The 15146-nt window shown below is 57.2% G+C and overlaps 2 protein-coding genes across 5 annotated transcripts; one reads left to right on the forward strand and one right to left on the reverse strand.

The window, feature by feature from the left end:
• Positions 1-674: 674 nt before the first annotated feature.
• On the reverse strand, positions 675-3367 carry KRTCAP2 (keratinocyte associated protein 2). The gene is made up of 5 exons (XM_055403394.2): positions 3215-3367; positions 2730-2884; positions 2528-2591; positions 1070-1136; positions 675-834 (listed from the first exon to the last, which is right to left on the reverse strand). Exons 1-5 carry the CDS (start codon positions 3219-3221, stop codon positions 714-716), a joined length of 414 nt encoding a protein of 137 aa, XP_055259369.2. The 5' UTR covers positions 3222-3367; the 3' UTR covers positions 675-713.
• Positions 3368-3954: 587 nt separating this feature from the next.
• On the forward strand, positions 3955-15132 carry TRIM46 (tripartite motif containing 46). 4 transcript variants are annotated; one of them, XM_055402292.2, is made up of 10 exons: positions 3955-4031; positions 5436-5697; positions 5932-6275; positions 6932-7075; positions 7197-7292; positions 7979-8232; positions 8719-8840; positions 9776-10078; positions 11152-11449; positions 12471-15132. In XM_055402292.2, the coding sequence occupies exons 1-10, from the start codon at positions 3969-3971 to the stop codon at positions 12862-12864; spliced, it is 2280 nt and encodes a 759-aa protein (XP_055258267.1). In that variant the 5' UTR covers positions 3955-3968; the 3' UTR covers positions 12865-15132. The 4 variants fall into 4 exon arrangements, with proteins under 4 accessions (XP_055258267.1, XP_088691975.1, XP_088691973.1 ...); XM_088835847.1 differs by lacking the exon at positions 3955-4031 and adding an exon at positions 4175-4648; XM_088835848.1 differs by lacking the exons at positions 3955-4031; positions 12471-15132 and adding exons at positions 4175-4648; positions 9040-9077 and having other exon boundaries at positions 11152-11378.
• The last annotated feature ends 14 nt before the right edge of the window (positions 15133-15146 follow it).

Raw genomic sequence — 15146 nt, forward strand, 5'->3', positions numbered from 1 at the left:
GCTGGCTCCAAGGTTGGTGGCCTTGTCCCATCGTTTTACATACTTTGCTATTATTAAAACTTAAGATGTTTCCTAGTCCTCTGGTTACAAGACAGGAAAAAAATGAAGGCACTCAGACCAAAGAGGATAGAGACAGTGATCAACCTGGGAGTCTTTCTAAACACAGGCATATGTCCAGGCTGGAGAACACACAGGGTTAGGAGGGCAACATCAGTAGGGAATTCCCACTTGCAAACTTGGAGCAGAAGGGCCAGAGGGCTCAGGGTGGAGAGCTGGAATAACAAAGCCCCCAGAGGTGTAAATGGAACCCCATGGAGAGACGCAGGGGTGAGGGGCCTTTCCCTCCTTTACTCCTCTGTTTCAAGATCTATTCCAGTTCCAATGAGCAGGCCTTCCTGCATTGCAGTCTTCACCTCTTTTCCCAAAGGACAAGACTGCAGATCATTCTCACACTTTTATTCTATGAGACTCTTACACAAGCATACGCCACTCCAGTGCCTGGCAAAGTGCCTGGCACTGACGGCACTCAATAAACAGTTGGTAAAAATGAACCTTGGAGGAAGGAAAGCTCCTCCATCCCCAGGGACAGAAAGCAGCAGGTACCCATCCGCCCCAGCATTCTGCACACACCCATGTACACACATGGGCAGGAGAGGCCCACAGTGTATCACAGCTCAGAGCTACAAAGAATCAACTTTATTAGACATTCAGGGTCAATTTCTCTTTTTGCCCTTGCCCGTAACCTTGGCTGGTGTGAGGACTGGAGCTGTCGCCTGGTACAGAGTGGAAGAGATCTTGTTGATGTAGTACAGACCAACCATGGAGAAGATGAAGCTACAGGGTGAAGAAAAACAGTCAGGGCATTAGTGGGCATGCTGCCAGCCTGGTGCCTCCCATAGCAGACACCAGCATGAGGGAAAGAATCTAGGCTCAGGTTTAGGAAAATGGGGAAGGGGACAGGAGGAGAACAGAGCGAGAGGGAGGTATGGGGAAGTCTGGAACCATCACAGGAGGGTCAAGTGCCAAAGGGCGGGATGCTACACCCCTTATCCAGCTGTCAGACACTTACCAAGTGGTGACACACACTCTGTGGATGAGGCCTGATGCAAAGAGAGCCAACAGGAGGCAGAGGAGAACTGGGGAGGCAAGAGGTGAAAAGGACGGTGGTGGTCAGAATGGAAACACCAGGCATTCATATGTAGGGTCTAGGAGAAATCTGGGGCTCTCTGAATCTTGGGGGACCTGCTTGGAGAAATAAGGCATGACAGCAGGAGGACATCAGATGGCCTTATCACCAGCCAGGACATGGAAGCACAAGATGCATTCTCATTTCCAGCTCTGCTCCAAATATCACCTAACTTCCCTATCCTGGCTTGCCTCCAGTAAAAAGGAAAGATGACAGCAGAGTCTGAAGGGTAAGGCTTGCTTGCATTTGAGGAAGAGGGTCACGACCTTTTCAACAGAAGCCAGCCAAAGGGGATCAATTCACTAAACTGGCTGGCCAGTGCAGGAAGTGAGGGCCTCACTCCCTGGACATAAAGTGGAGAGCAGAGTGTCTGGACACACACATCCAGAGGGGCAGAAAAGGGTCTCCAGACAGCTAGAGTAGGACTGGAGAGAAGGTGGGAGGGCAGACAGCAAGGGCAATCCCCCCTGCCCAGCCGAGGAGGGCAGGTGAAAAGGGCCAAGCAGCTTGCCCCACAACAGAGCCTTCTTTCAGAAGCAAAGGAAGACAATATACACAAAAACAGAACCTAACAGAGAGATGCTCTGAAGCTGCTGCTGTATGGAAGGAGCTCTGGAAGCCTGCATAGGGGCGCGGTGAAGAGGGCAAGAGGTAAGGAGAGGGAAGAAATGAGGGCCACAGTGACAGGTGAAGGCTTCACAGGAGATGGCATCTGCTATCAATCTGGGGCATGTGGCATCCTTAGGTGATCTGGCCTTGACGCCTAATTTGCTTTATGAACTTAATTCTCCATACGTAACTAAATCATCAATTCTTGATTACATGAGCAATAACAAGGATCCTTTCAAACAGAAAACAATCTAACAGCTATTCTACTTTGGTGAGGATTCCTGCTGACACAGAAAGCTGGTGTATCTAATACTTCAGGCTCTTCACAATCATCTCAAACAATACAATTCACTAGTATTGGGTCCATGTCACCTTGGAACCCTTCAGTGAATTTGGCCCTTGTTTTTCTGGTGGAAACAATGAACACCCTCCTTGGATATACTCATTACAGGCCCAGACCTGCCTATTCCCTCAAACCTTCCCCGGAAACTGGCCAGAAAGTAAACGAGTTTCTTATTTTCATAAGCTCTTTCTCCGAGCTCCAATTCCAGGAGTAAAAAGTACTGTATCCCAAAGTATCATCTGCTTTCAGACAATCTTAGTACACACTGTTCCTCCTCCTCAACAACCTTTAGTGTCTAAACACCTGGAAGTTCAGAACAGTGTTGGAGAAGATTAGAGGTGAGGGTTACAAGAAAGGATTCAAATACTCAACCTCCAATTTTCACTTACTCTCAGGGAAGATCTTTGCTTGGAATCCTTTGCCAAATACAAGATTCTCCAGATTATTGAAGGCCTGGGTTGAGGAAGTTAAGGCGTCGGTTGTGCCATGGAGGCTGAGATATGTGGGTTACCGGGAAGGGTACAAGCCTGCGTGACCCTCCACCCTTCCTACCCTCAAACAACTCTGCCCACTCCCCCGCAGAGAGGATACAGTGAGAGAGAAGACGAAAAGGCCGGAACCGAGCAGGCCGCCCTGGATGGTGAGCCACTCGGTGGAGGCCAGCTGGCGGCTATACATCTGCATCCCAGCGAAGAGCAGCAGGGACAGGAGGGAGGAAAGCGCCAGCGACGTGCCTGTACCCACCACTGGAGCGGGGGAGAGAAGAGACGGAGAGTCAGGTCCAGCCCTCCCTGCAGGAGGCGCAGGCAGATTCGGCAGGTCCGGGAGTTCGAGAGCACGATCGCTTCCAAGCACGATCGCTTCCAAGCACTCCGGGGGCTGCAGCCACCCTCCCCAACTCCCCACACCTCGCGGCGACGCCCCGAACCCTCCCGCCCCGTGGAAATGCCCATCGCCTGGAACCCAGGACACGTCAGCTCTGTGGGGAGAGGACCAGGGAAGCTGGTCCGCCCAACTCCGACCCCCACTACTCCGCCCGGGTTGGGGGGCAGAGGGGATCCCGTTGGTCCCGTTACCCATCATGCCCTGCCCTTGGGTCCAATCCACGCTTCTGTCCAGGAGGAGAGCCGAACCGGGGACGGTTGACTGTGCGCATGCGTCAGGCCCTAACGTGACCTTGTTTCTCCCTTACGCCTTCCTCTTTCTCCCCCTCAGCGCCTGAATGCAGCGCCCTCTTCCTGCAGGGAGGAAATATTGCGTCCAGGAGCATCCTTGGCCTCCACCCTGGTTCCCGGCTCTTCCCCGCACCCAGAGCATCTGCTGCCTCTCAGTGCAAGCTGCACTTAACTCTTCAAGTCACCGGGCCCATGGACTGCTTCTGTCTTCTTTGTCAATTATGTCAGCCTGTTCTTCAAAACTAACCCCACCGTGAACACTGCCTTGATATCTCCCGTGGACTCTTGCCCAAACCAAAATCTAGTCCTTCCACCCTGGAGTCTATCTTTCTCTAAAACTGTCCTTCTGCTTTCTATGAGTAAGATTAGAAGCCAATAAAGAATCCGAACATAAGAAATGGCTCCCCCTCAAATACCATTCCACGTTACCTAACTACTGCTCCCCTACCCGACCGCCTTCTGAGAACCACGTGGGGAAAACTATTTCCCACCTCCTACCTCGACGGGCGCTGTTAGACGCTGGTCCCTGGAGCATGCGCAGTGACATCTCACCCTCACCCCTCCCCACATCCCCACCGGGCTCCTGCATTAAGCCCGGGGTTCGCAGCCGCAGCCGGGGATCGGGCACCCGGGGGCGGGCGGGCATGCTAGGGCCATGGCTGAGGGTGAGGATATGCAGACCTTCACTTCTATCATGGATGCACTGGTCCGCATCAGTGTGAGTTAAGGTGGGGTCGAGGGGAAGGGGAGGGGGAGCATAGGGGTCCGGGGCAGGCCGGGACCTCGAACAGGTGGGGGTCCCGAAAGATGCTGGGATGTAGACAGGGGGTTGTCGATGGCAGAAAGGACTGGGAGGATCGGGGTGCAGGTATGAGAGGGTAATCCCGGGGGCAGCCAGGAGGTGAATGCCGTGAAGGCGTCCATCTGCTGGGGTGTGAGGAACATGGAGCTGCCTGGATACAGCGGGTGGCTTGGGGTAGCCTCCAGCCATGCACCGAGGTTGGGGTTGCAGGGCAACGGGGCTATGCTATGAGGAGGGGGCGTGAGCGAGATTGGGTATTTTCCAAGAAAACTGAGAACAGGTCGGGGGCGAGGAAGGAGCCGCCCCATGGTGCAGTTCCCAAATTGGACCCCTTCGCGAGACCCCACCCCACAGCACCCCCACTCAGGGCTGCCTCCGAGCCTGCGGTTGTCATGGCAACCCGTGCCCGGCTCTCCCAGGGGCGGTGCCAACCCTGCTCCCCCCCACCACTTCCTTCCCCCTCCCTCCCTGTCCCTCCCTCCTTTGTGTCAGCTGCGCCCCTGACCGGGATGGCTGCGAAGAGAGGGACCAAGGTGAGGTGTGGGGGTGGGGCATAGCCTGAGGACCCCCGCCACCGAAAAAGGGAGGGGTACTTCCGGTGGGGAGGGGACAAACAGGCGGCGCGTTTGTTTCTACCCTACCTTGGGAGGGGTTGCGACAGGCCGGGTTACGCTTGGGGTGGGAGCAGGAGAGCCGGATGGTGGGGGGCAAAATGGTATGGGTTAGGAGGAACCAGATGGGTTAGTGATGGGCAATGGAGGCGAAGGCGGCTGCAGGCCGGAGCCACCGCAGGAGGACAGTCAGGGTGAGCAGGAGGATGGAGAAAGCCTGGTTATAAGGAGAAGTCACGCGGGGGAGGAGGGGAAGGGGGATGCCAGAGAAGCGAGAGGGGGTGGGGGTGGTGGTGGGGCCTCTGCACCGAGCTGCAGAATGGGCGGTGTCCTTGAGAGATGTGCCTGGGGCAGGCTGCCGGCAGATGGGGGGATGGGGGCAAAGGCCAGGTGAGAGCGGCTGTAGGTCTGGCTGAGACTAGGACAGTCCAGGGGGTGGGGCTTGAGACTGGGGGAGACCTGATCTTCAGCCATCTCTCCTCCTTAGTTATGTAGCTCTGCAGGAGGGAAGCATGCTGGAGACAGGGAGTTGGAAGGCCTGTGAATCAGGCCAAGGCTGATGCTGGGGAAAAATCTATAGCTTGTGGGGTCTCTTGTAGTTTTTCTTCCTCATTTCCAAGAACCCTTGGGTCTTTAAATGCAGTTGAGGTGCCTGTTGAGATATACCCAGGTGTCCAAGCTCTGATCCAACCTCCTGGTCCCTCCACAGACAAGCATGAAGAACATGGAGAAGGAACTGCTGTGCCCAGTGTGTCAAGAAATGTATAAGCAGCCACTGGTGCTGCCCTGTACCCACAACGTGTGCCAGGCCTGTGCCCGGGAGGTGTTGGGCCAGCAGGGCTACATAGGCCATGGTGGGGACCCCAGCTCCGAGCCCACTTCTCCTGCCTCCACCCCATCCACCCGAAGCCCTCGCCTCTCCCGCAGAACTCTCCCCAAACCAGACCGCTTGGACCGGCTGCTTAAGTCAGGTGGGGCTGACACACATGGGGTTGGGATGGGGATGCTGGGATGTCCATCAGGAAGATGGAAGGGGTCCATCCCTGGCCAGGGGCACCTGTCTGTTTTTCAAGGGGTACTGCCCATCCAGGCTCTGCTAAGAGCTGAGCTCTGGCACAATAAAAATTAATTCTTTAATTGAACAGACTTCCCCCACCCTGAGCCAGCGGTAATTTTCACCTCCCTATTTCCTGGCCCATCCACAGGCTTTGGGACATACCCCGGGCGGAAGCGAGGTGCTTTGCACCCCCAGGTGATCATGTTCCCGTGCCCAGCCTGCCAGGGTGATGTGGAGCTGGGGGAGCGGGGCTTGGCAGGGCTTTTCCGGAACCTGACCCTGGAGCGTGTGGTGGAGCGGTACCGCCAGAGTGTGAGTGTGGGTGGCGCCATCCTGTGCCAGCTGTGCAAGCCCCCGCCACTAGAGGCCACCAAGGGCTGCACCGAGTGCCGTGCCACCTTCTGCAACGAGTGCTTCAAGCTCTTCCATCCCTGGGGCACACAGAAGGCCCAGCATGAACCCACCCTGCCCACCCTCTCCTTTCGCCCCAAGGTGAGCCAGCCTTTGCAGGGCCTGGGAAGTGGGGGAGGGCATGGTGGTGCTGGGTGGGAGGGCGTGCCTGGCACTGTGGGCTTCCAAAAGGAGGTGGCCACAGGGTTGCCATTGCCAAGCTCCTTTTTCTATAACAAAGGCACTGGACAAATCTTTGAACACCTTTGAGCCTCCCTCTCATCTGCTTAATGAAGCTTGTAATATATTTGCGCTGCAGTCTCCATACCCGCAGGGTTGATGGGAGGATCCCTGAGATAATGTTTGTGAAAGTTATTTATATATACTGAAAAGGTCTGTCACGTGTTCATTCATTGAACAAATATTTATCAAGTACCTGTGTGCCTGGTGCTATTCCAGGTGTTGGGGCTACAGCAGTAAACAAGACAGACGTGGCTAATTATTAACCACAAGGCTAAGATTATCACCATTATTGTTATTACCACATGTAAAGGAAGGGAGGAGCAAGGCTAATACCTGGTGGTTGCAGGAAAGGCTCTCCTTGATTGCCAGGGTATACCACCAGGTGGCACCATGGAGCACCACATCTGAACTCCCCTCCACCCGCTTGGGAGGAAGGGCAGGGAACTGCCCTGTGGGAGATCAGCACCCTTCCACATGCCATTGGCTGACTATTTCCCTGCTGTTTCTGTCCCTAGGGACTAATGTGTCCAGATCACAAGGAAGAGGTGACCCATTACTGCAAGACGTGCCAACGACTGGTGTGCCAGCTCTGCCGTGTGCGGCGCACCCACAGCGGCCACAAAATCACACCAGTGCTCAGTGCCTACCAGGCCCTCAAGGTGAGGACCCTGCCTCATTTGACGCCAGGACTAACCCACACTCACACCCTCTCATATCTCCTCCGAACTGCTGGCTTCTTCAGGACCAGGTGTGATGCCCACCTCTTTCTTTCCCCCTCAGGACAAGCTGACAAAGAGCCTGACATACATCCTGGGAAACCAGGACACAGTACAGACCCAGATCTGTGAGCTGGAGGAGACCGTGAGGCACACGGAGGTGAGGGAGGGCATGGAGGTGGGCCCTGGGCCCTGCCTGGCAGTGGGAGCAGGAAGGGGGTGGAGATGGGCACAGCCCAATCACCTGGTTGCAAACTCAGGAAGCCCATGTGGGGTCCGTGGATGGGTCAAGGCTCTGGTTAAACCAGGTTGTCAGAAACGGCAGTGCCCCAGGCCAGGCAGTACCTAAGGCTACGGTGGAGACAGGGTGTCTATCACCCTGAAGAGGGAGAGCTTGAAAACCCCAGGGATGGAGCTCAGATGCCCTCAGGCTCAGCTGGGATGGCACACATCCTTAGACCAAGGAGACTGAAGCGATGGCTCCAATTCATTTTGCCAGATTGCTTGAATCAGCTGACGTGGGGAGGGGTGATAAGGATGGCACAGATGCTGGTAGACGTTAATGCAGTCCAGGTGGATATTAGTGTAGTCGTGGCCTCTTATTTTGGGGAGTCCTCAAGGAGTCAGGATCATGGTGTGGGCCTCCAGGAAGATGAACACAAATGGTCAGGAGTTGAGCCTATGTGGGTGTACAGGAAACTGTGGAGCCATGAGCCTGGTCCCATTTGAATGGGTAGGTAGGATTTCCCCAGATCCTTTGTGATCCTAGCCATGGTGTGGTGCCTCAGGAGGCTGGAGCAGATGCAGCCTTCAAGAAGGAGGCAGTCAATGTTGCTCTCTGGGCAGGTGAGTGGTCAGCAGGCCAAGGAGGAGGTGTCCCAGCTGGTGCGGGGGCTGGGGGCTGTGCTGGAGGAGAAGCGGGCGTCACTGCTTCAGGCCATTGAGGAGTGTCAGCAGGAACGGCTGGCCCGTCTCAGCGCCCAGATCCAGGAGCACCGGAGCCTGCTGGACGGCTCAGGTCTGGTGGGCTACGCTCAGGAAGTTCTTAAGGAAACAGACCAGCCATGCTTTGTGCAAGCAGCCAAACAACTGCACAACAGGTACTCGGGGCATGGCTCAGGGTCACAGGCCCCTGCAGGGTAGGGGCATCGTGGGTGTAGCCCATGCATCAGGCAGTGTCGAGAGTCCTGCCCGGCAGAGAACTGGGCCCTGAGGACTTTTCACCAGGCCAGATGGATACCAGCTCTTGCCCAAAGGGACAGAGAAGAGACCCATAGCCGATACCAAGGCTTTAGGGCCAGACATGGCAGAATCAAGGGGAAGGGCGGCAGCCCAGACGCAGTGCCTGACCTTTGGTAGAGTTTGTCGCTCAGTCCCGTCTGACCCTTTGTGACACCACAGACTGTAGCCTGCCAGGCTCCTCTGTCCTTGGGATTCTCCAGGCAAGAATACTGGAGTGGATTGCCATTCCCTTCTCCAGAGGATCTTCCCCACCCAGGGATGGAAGCCAGGTCTTCTGCATTGCGGGCAGATTCCTTACCATCTGAGCTACAGGGAAGTCTGACCCTTGCCTGCCCCCATCCCAGGATTTCCCGAGCCACAGAGGCCCTCCAGACATTCCGGCCAGCTGCCAGCTCCTCCTTCCGCCATTGCCAGCTGGATGTGGGGCGTGAGATGAAGCTACTGACAGAGCTTAATTTCCTGCGAGGTGAGGAGATGGCCAGGCCCCATGTCCAATTAGAGCCTTCCTCCCTTCCTCCCCAGCAGCGGGCCCGGGGGGCAGTGCCCACCAGGGAACTAACTCCCAAGCCTCCCACCCGGCCTGGCCAGCCGTCCTGCCCACCTAGCCCACCCGGCCACACCGTCCCACCGCGCTCAGCGCTGCTTCTCCCTCTCTTTGTTTGTAGGCTGTGGCCACCGCGGACTCTGCTCCGGAGCACCCCAGGCAAGTCAGAGGCCCTGCCCTGGGGGTCCTGCCCCCTCTGCCAGGTCCCCTGCCCTGCCCTGCCCCTCCCACGCAGCCCGGCTCCCCACCCATGGCTTCTTCTCTTTCCTGCCCTAACCAGACTGCCTCCGCCATCCTCTTCCCTGGCCAGTGCCCTCTGTCTCTCTGACGCCTTAATCCTTGCCTTTCTGACTTTTTGTCCTTATGACCTTTGCCCTCTATGCTTTCCTTCCCTTCCCCTGACCCTGTCCTGTGCCGTCAAGCTTGGGCTGGCCCTCTGCCCCCATTTTCTGCCTTGCTGCCTCTCCTCGCATCCATTACCCCGGCACTCAGTCTCCTCTTCCTGTTCAGCGCCCTCTTGCCTGGGTGGGCTCCAGTGGCCGTTACCTGCCTTTCCCTGGGGCTCCTTTGTATTCATAGACTAAAAAGGGTCATAGAAAGAAAGGACAGCCCGTGATCTCATACCTTCATTTGACAGAGGAGGAACCTGAGGCCCAGATCGAGGGCGTGGCAGCCCAGGACTGGCATCAGGCCGCCTGCCTCTCCTTTTCCCGCGCCCAGGGCCCAGACAGGTGTCTTCCCAGATCCCCCTCACTCGCACTCACCCCCCCGGCTCCCGCTGCTTTCCCTTTTCCCGCCCACCCTCCACACCAGGCCCGTGGCCAGGCCGTGACTGACCCCGCTGTCTCTTCCAACAGTGCCCGAGGCTCCGGTCATCGACACCCAGCGCACCTTTGCCTACGACCAGATCTTCCTCTGCTGGCGGCTGCCCCCCCACTCACCCCCTGCCTGGCACTACACCATTGAGTTCCGGCGCACCGATGTGCCGGCGCAGCCCGGCCCGGCCCGCTGGCAGCGGCGGGAGGAGGTGCGGGGCACCAGCGCGCTGCTGGAGAACCCCGACACGGGCTCCGTGTACGTGCTGCGCGTCCGCGGCTGCAACAAGGCCGGCTTCGGCGAGTACAGCGAGGACGTGCACCTGCGCACGCCGCCCGCGCCCGGTGAGTGGCGGGGACAGCTGCGGCTGCGCGGGCCCCGAGAGACGGCGCCACGCGGTGGGCCAGCCTCACTAGCTCTGAGCCAGACTGCTTCTGAGTCGCGTCAGTCGTGTCCCACTCTGTGCGACCCCATAGATGGCAGCCCACCAGGCTCCCCTGTCCCTGGGATTCTCCAGGCAAGAACGCTGGAGCGCCCGGGTTCAAATCCCAGCTCTGCCTCTTGCCGGTTGGGTGGCTTTGGGTGGGTTATTCACCCTCTCTGAACCTTCAGTTCCTCTGCTGTGGGGACAGTAACAACACCTACCCCGTAGCCTTGTTGTGAGAATTAAGTGACTTGCTGATGTGTCAAGTCTAAGCCGAGTTTTGGCTTATGGTAAGGGCTCAATGGACATGAGTTTGAGTGAACTCCGGGAGTTGGTGATGGACAGGGAGGCCTGGCGTGCCTTGATTCACGGGGTCACAAAGAGTCAGCCATGACTGAGCGACTGAACTGAACTGAAAGGGCTCAATAGGGCTTCCCTGGTGACTCAGATGGTAAAGAATCTGCCTGCAATGCAGGAGACCTGGGTTGGGAAGATTTCCTGGAGGAGGGCGTGGCAACCCACTCCAGTATTCTTGCCTGGAGAATCCCATGGTCAGAGGAGCCTGGCAGGCTATAGTCGGTGGGGTCACAAAGAGTGGGACACAACGGAACGACTAAGCACAGCACACCACAAGGGCTCAATAAATGTTGGTCAAGTGACTCTCCAGAAGATAGTGGAGGCTCTGGAGTACAGACATAACAGAGGAGGCAGCCAGAGCGAGTCAGCTGGGTCTGGGAGACTGGTTTCCGTGCCCACTAGTCATCACTAAAACTCTTCCTGGGGCCCCATGCCCACTTGGGATGCCCTTTCTTCTTCCCTTATGCTCCCATTCCAGTTTTCCAGGCCCTGTTCCCAAGAGCTCCCTGCCCATCCCTTGGCAACTTGTTCCGTGTTCTGAGATCTCCCAGTGTCTCGTGCTGACACCTCGAGGTCCCCAGTGCCAGCGTTTGTCCCTGAAGTCCTCCCTTCTGTCTCAACCCTCCCCTACTCCAGTCCTGCACTTCTTCCTCGATGGCCGGTGGGGTACAAGCCGAGAGCGGCTGGCCATCAGCAAGGACCAGCGGGCGGTGAGGAGCGTCCCGGGGCTGCCCCTGCTGCTGGCTGCCGAGCGGCTGCTGACGGGCTGCCACCTGAGCGTGGACGTGGTCCTGGGCGATGTGGCTGTGACCCAGGGCCGCAGCTACTGGGCCTGCGCCGTAGACCCAGCCTCCTACTTGGTCAAGGTGGGCGTCGGGCTGGAGAGCAAGCTTCAGGAAAGCTTCCAGGGTGCCCCCGATGTGATCAGCCCCAGGTCAGGCCCCTCTGGGAGGTATGGGGCTCTGGGGATCTGGGTGGGGGAGCTGGGAACACGGTGGGGTGGCGAGGGGAGCACACACTTGCTGGGATGGAGCTGGGAGATCAGGAGGAAGTAGTGTGAACCAGGCTGGAGGCACTGTGGTCAGGAGAAATGTGGGCTCAGTGGAAGCGTTTTGGAGGTTGATCTTTGGAGTGACTGGGGAAAGGGACAACAGACAAGCAAGCCATCTCCACTTCCCTCCATCTGTCACTCAAGCTAACGCACCAGCTCTCCGAGTCTCCGTGCCCTTTCTCCCTCACACCCCTTTGGCAAAATCTTTTCACTGCAAAGCTTTTTCTCTCCAGCACGTCCTTCACCCACACCTTTCTCAGCCTCCTCAAATTCTTCCCTTAAACTTTCCATCTCCATACCCTCTCACCCCCGACAGCCTCGTTGCCACCCACCCACACATGCTCTTCTTCCTCCTCAGCACTCTATCCCTCAATACCCCATTTCTTCAGAAGTGCCTTCTCTTCAACATCAGTTCCCTCCTAAACCTGTGATCCCCAACCTGCAGCCCTGCAACATCCTTCATCCAAGGCACTGACCCACCCTCCTCTCTCTCCCAACATCCCCCTTCCCAGCATGTTTTCTCTGCTCCCACCTCTCCCCACCGCTAACCCCTCATCCTTCCAAGAGTCTCTAGCCCTCAAAACTCTCTCCCAGCACCATTTTCTTCACCACTTGCCCACGTTGGAAGCACTGCCTTTCTTGAGTGTGCGCGAATGATACCCTGTCTTCTCTCCCCTTCTCCGACCCCTCTGGCCAGTGTGCTTGCCTTTCCCCATTCTCATCAAACCAAACCCCCAGCCCTACATTATAACCCCTGTCTCTTCAATGTGTTCTCTTCTCAATTCCCCCGAATCAATCCTTGAAACTGCTTGCTCCCTGACATTCCATCCTCCCAACATCTCAGCCCTTGGGTACCATCCGCCCCACCTCCAAACATTCTTCTACCCAACACCCATTCCTGCAGGTATGACCCGGACAGTGGACATGACAGCGGTGCCGAGGACGCCACCGTGGAGGCGTCGCCACCCTTCGCTTTCCTGACCATCGGCATGGGCAAGATCCTGCTGGGGGCCGGGGCCAGCTCGAATGCAGGGCTGACAGGGAGGGACGGCCCGGCGGCCAGCTGCACAGTGCCCCTGCCGCCCCGCCTGGGCATCTGCCTGGACTACGAGCGGGGTCGCGTTTCCTTCCTGGATGCCGTGTCCTTCCGAGGGCTCCTGGAGTGCCCCCTGGACTGCTCGGGACCTGTGTGCCCTGCCTTTTGCTTCATCGGCGGGGGCGCAGTACAGCTGCAGGAGCCCGTGGGCACTAAGCCTGAGAGGAAGGTCACCATCGGGGGCTTCGCCAAGCTGGACTGACTCTCCCGGGCCTCTGCTAGGCCCTGGCCCTCCATGCCTCCTGAAGCCGGGTTATCTCTCTGGCAGCTTCTCCCTCAAGCTCTTACTCCCACGTGGTCCTGTCCCTTCCCCTATCTGTGTCTTCCCAGGGCCTTTCTTGACCAAGGGACTCTCCTCTGCTCACCTCTCTGGATGTCCCCCATTCTCCCTATTGCCTGTTAATCCAGGTTCCCACCCCCACCACGTCTCTGCCCCATGCCCCACCCTTGGCATCTTGCCCAAATCATGGAGAGAGCCCCTGCCCCACCCCTGCCCTGTGCTCCTCCCCAGGCTGATTGGGAGGGAAGGCACCCGGAACACTGGGCATGCTCTCCAGCTCTGCCCTCCACCCTGCCAAGCTCCCTGCCCCATCCATGCTGAACTGCAGCCTTGGGGCAGAGAGGCTTTTTGGCTGGACAGTGCCCAGGCACTCTTTGGTGAGGGAAAGGGACCCTCTCATCCTGCTTTATTTATTTGGGTCCCAGTACCCCCAGCCGCATGCCTTTTATCCCCTTCTTCTCCCCCTTGCATGCTTTAACCTGTCCCGCGCCCATGCCAACGTGCCAAGTCTCCTTTGGGGTCCCAGCCGAGGTTGAGTGTCCCCACTGGGTTGGGCCTGGCAAGGCCTCTGGTGCCTGCTGCTGCCCCCATGCGGTGAGCACTGCTAGGCCTGTGCCAAGCAACAGCTGTTATTTTCATGGTTTATAAACAATAAACTGTGATGCCAGGCCTTCCTGTGATGTCTGCCTTCCCGGAGCCCATTCCTCCTAGCTTCTGTGCTGGATGTGCCAGGTCAAGGTGATGGAGGGTTCCCTGCTATTTCAGAGAGCAGGGGTGCGCGGTGGAGCTGGTGCCTGAGGGAAGAGGATCCCCAAGCCCTATGCTCCCCAGTCTTCTACCACACCTGTGCCCAGCCCAGGTCCAAACCAACCACGGCCACCAGGGGGCACATCACTCTGGTGGCTGCTTGCACCGGATGCCCACCCTCCCACCACCATCACCCCCATGGGGCGTCTGGGCGGAGCCCTGCAGGAATGCGACTTAAGGTGCCATCCCCTTGCCTGGGCCCAAAGAGATCAGGGACTCCTGGCACAAGGCCTTTCTGTGTTCCCCCATCTCTTGGATTATAGGAAACAGCCTTCATTCAGCCTCCATGACCTTCCCTGAGTTCCAAGGGGCAGACTCAAGCAGTTGTTAATTAGGGAAAGGAGGGAATGGAAGGCCAGAGAGAAACAGTCAAGAACAGTCTGGAGCAACACCCTGTTTCCCCATCAATGGATATTCACAATATCTTTGCGCTGTTTTGTAGAAACTGATATCCCCTGCAGGTAGGAAAAGTTAAAGATGGTATGTAGACCCCAGAGCAGCTGGTCCTGAAGGTTGATGATGCTGAATTCCAGCTACCTCACCACCAACCCATCAGAAAAATGTCCATGAGCTGATCATGTGCTCTTTGAGCAATTACTGTAAATCTTCTCCAACTTGGGACATATGGTTTTGAGGGCATTAGCCCACTGTGGCCGCCTTCACCTGGCAACGCAATAAAGCTATTCTTTTCTACTTCACCTGAAACTCTGTCTCAGAGACTCGATTCAGCCCTGGTGTACAGAGAAGCTGAGCTTTTGGCATCAGTACGTCAGTCAGGAAGTGTGTGCGTGCTCAGTCATGTTTGACTCTGTGACCCCAAGGACTGTTGCCCGCCATGTTCCTCCATCCGTGGAATTTTCCAGGCAAGAATACTGGACTGGGTTGCCATTTCTTTCTCCAGGGGATCTTCCCAACCCAGGGATCGAACCTGAGTCTTGTATCTCCTACATTGGCAGGCCAGTTCTTTACCACTGAGCCATCTGGGAAGTCTTTGACATCAGAACCAGAACTATTTCCCCATTCCTGGGGCACTAGGTAGTAGACCCCAGAGCCAGTAAGCAGGTGGGGCAGTCTGGCGCCAGGCCCTGGATCTGACACGGAACTTATCGTGGCCCTGTTGACTCTGCTGCCTTAGGACTTACTTCACACCCGGACAGCTAAGAATAGAGCCGCCTGAGGGCACCATGCCAAGGGGAAAGGAGGGCGCGGGAGTGAAATGCAGGCCCGGGCATAGGGGTGAGCCCGGCTCTCAGGCGGGCAGAGCTGGGCCATGCTGGCTGCTGGAGTCTCAGGGTTTTGTTTCCTCCTTCCTCGTGCGCTGCCAGCCATGCAGGAGAGGCGACAGGAGTCCGTCCACCTGCGCTCCAATGTCATCTCTCCAGCCTCCTGCTTCTCAA

The sequence above is a fragment of the Moschus berezovskii genome, chromosome 4, assembly GCF_049115385.1.
Source record: "Moschus berezovskii isolate FMDL1 chromosome 4, NW_MosBer_1.0, whole genome shotgun sequence".
NCBI classification, from domain to species: Eukaryota; Metazoa; Chordata; class Mammalia; order Artiodactyla; family Moschidae; genus Moschus; species Moschus berezovskii.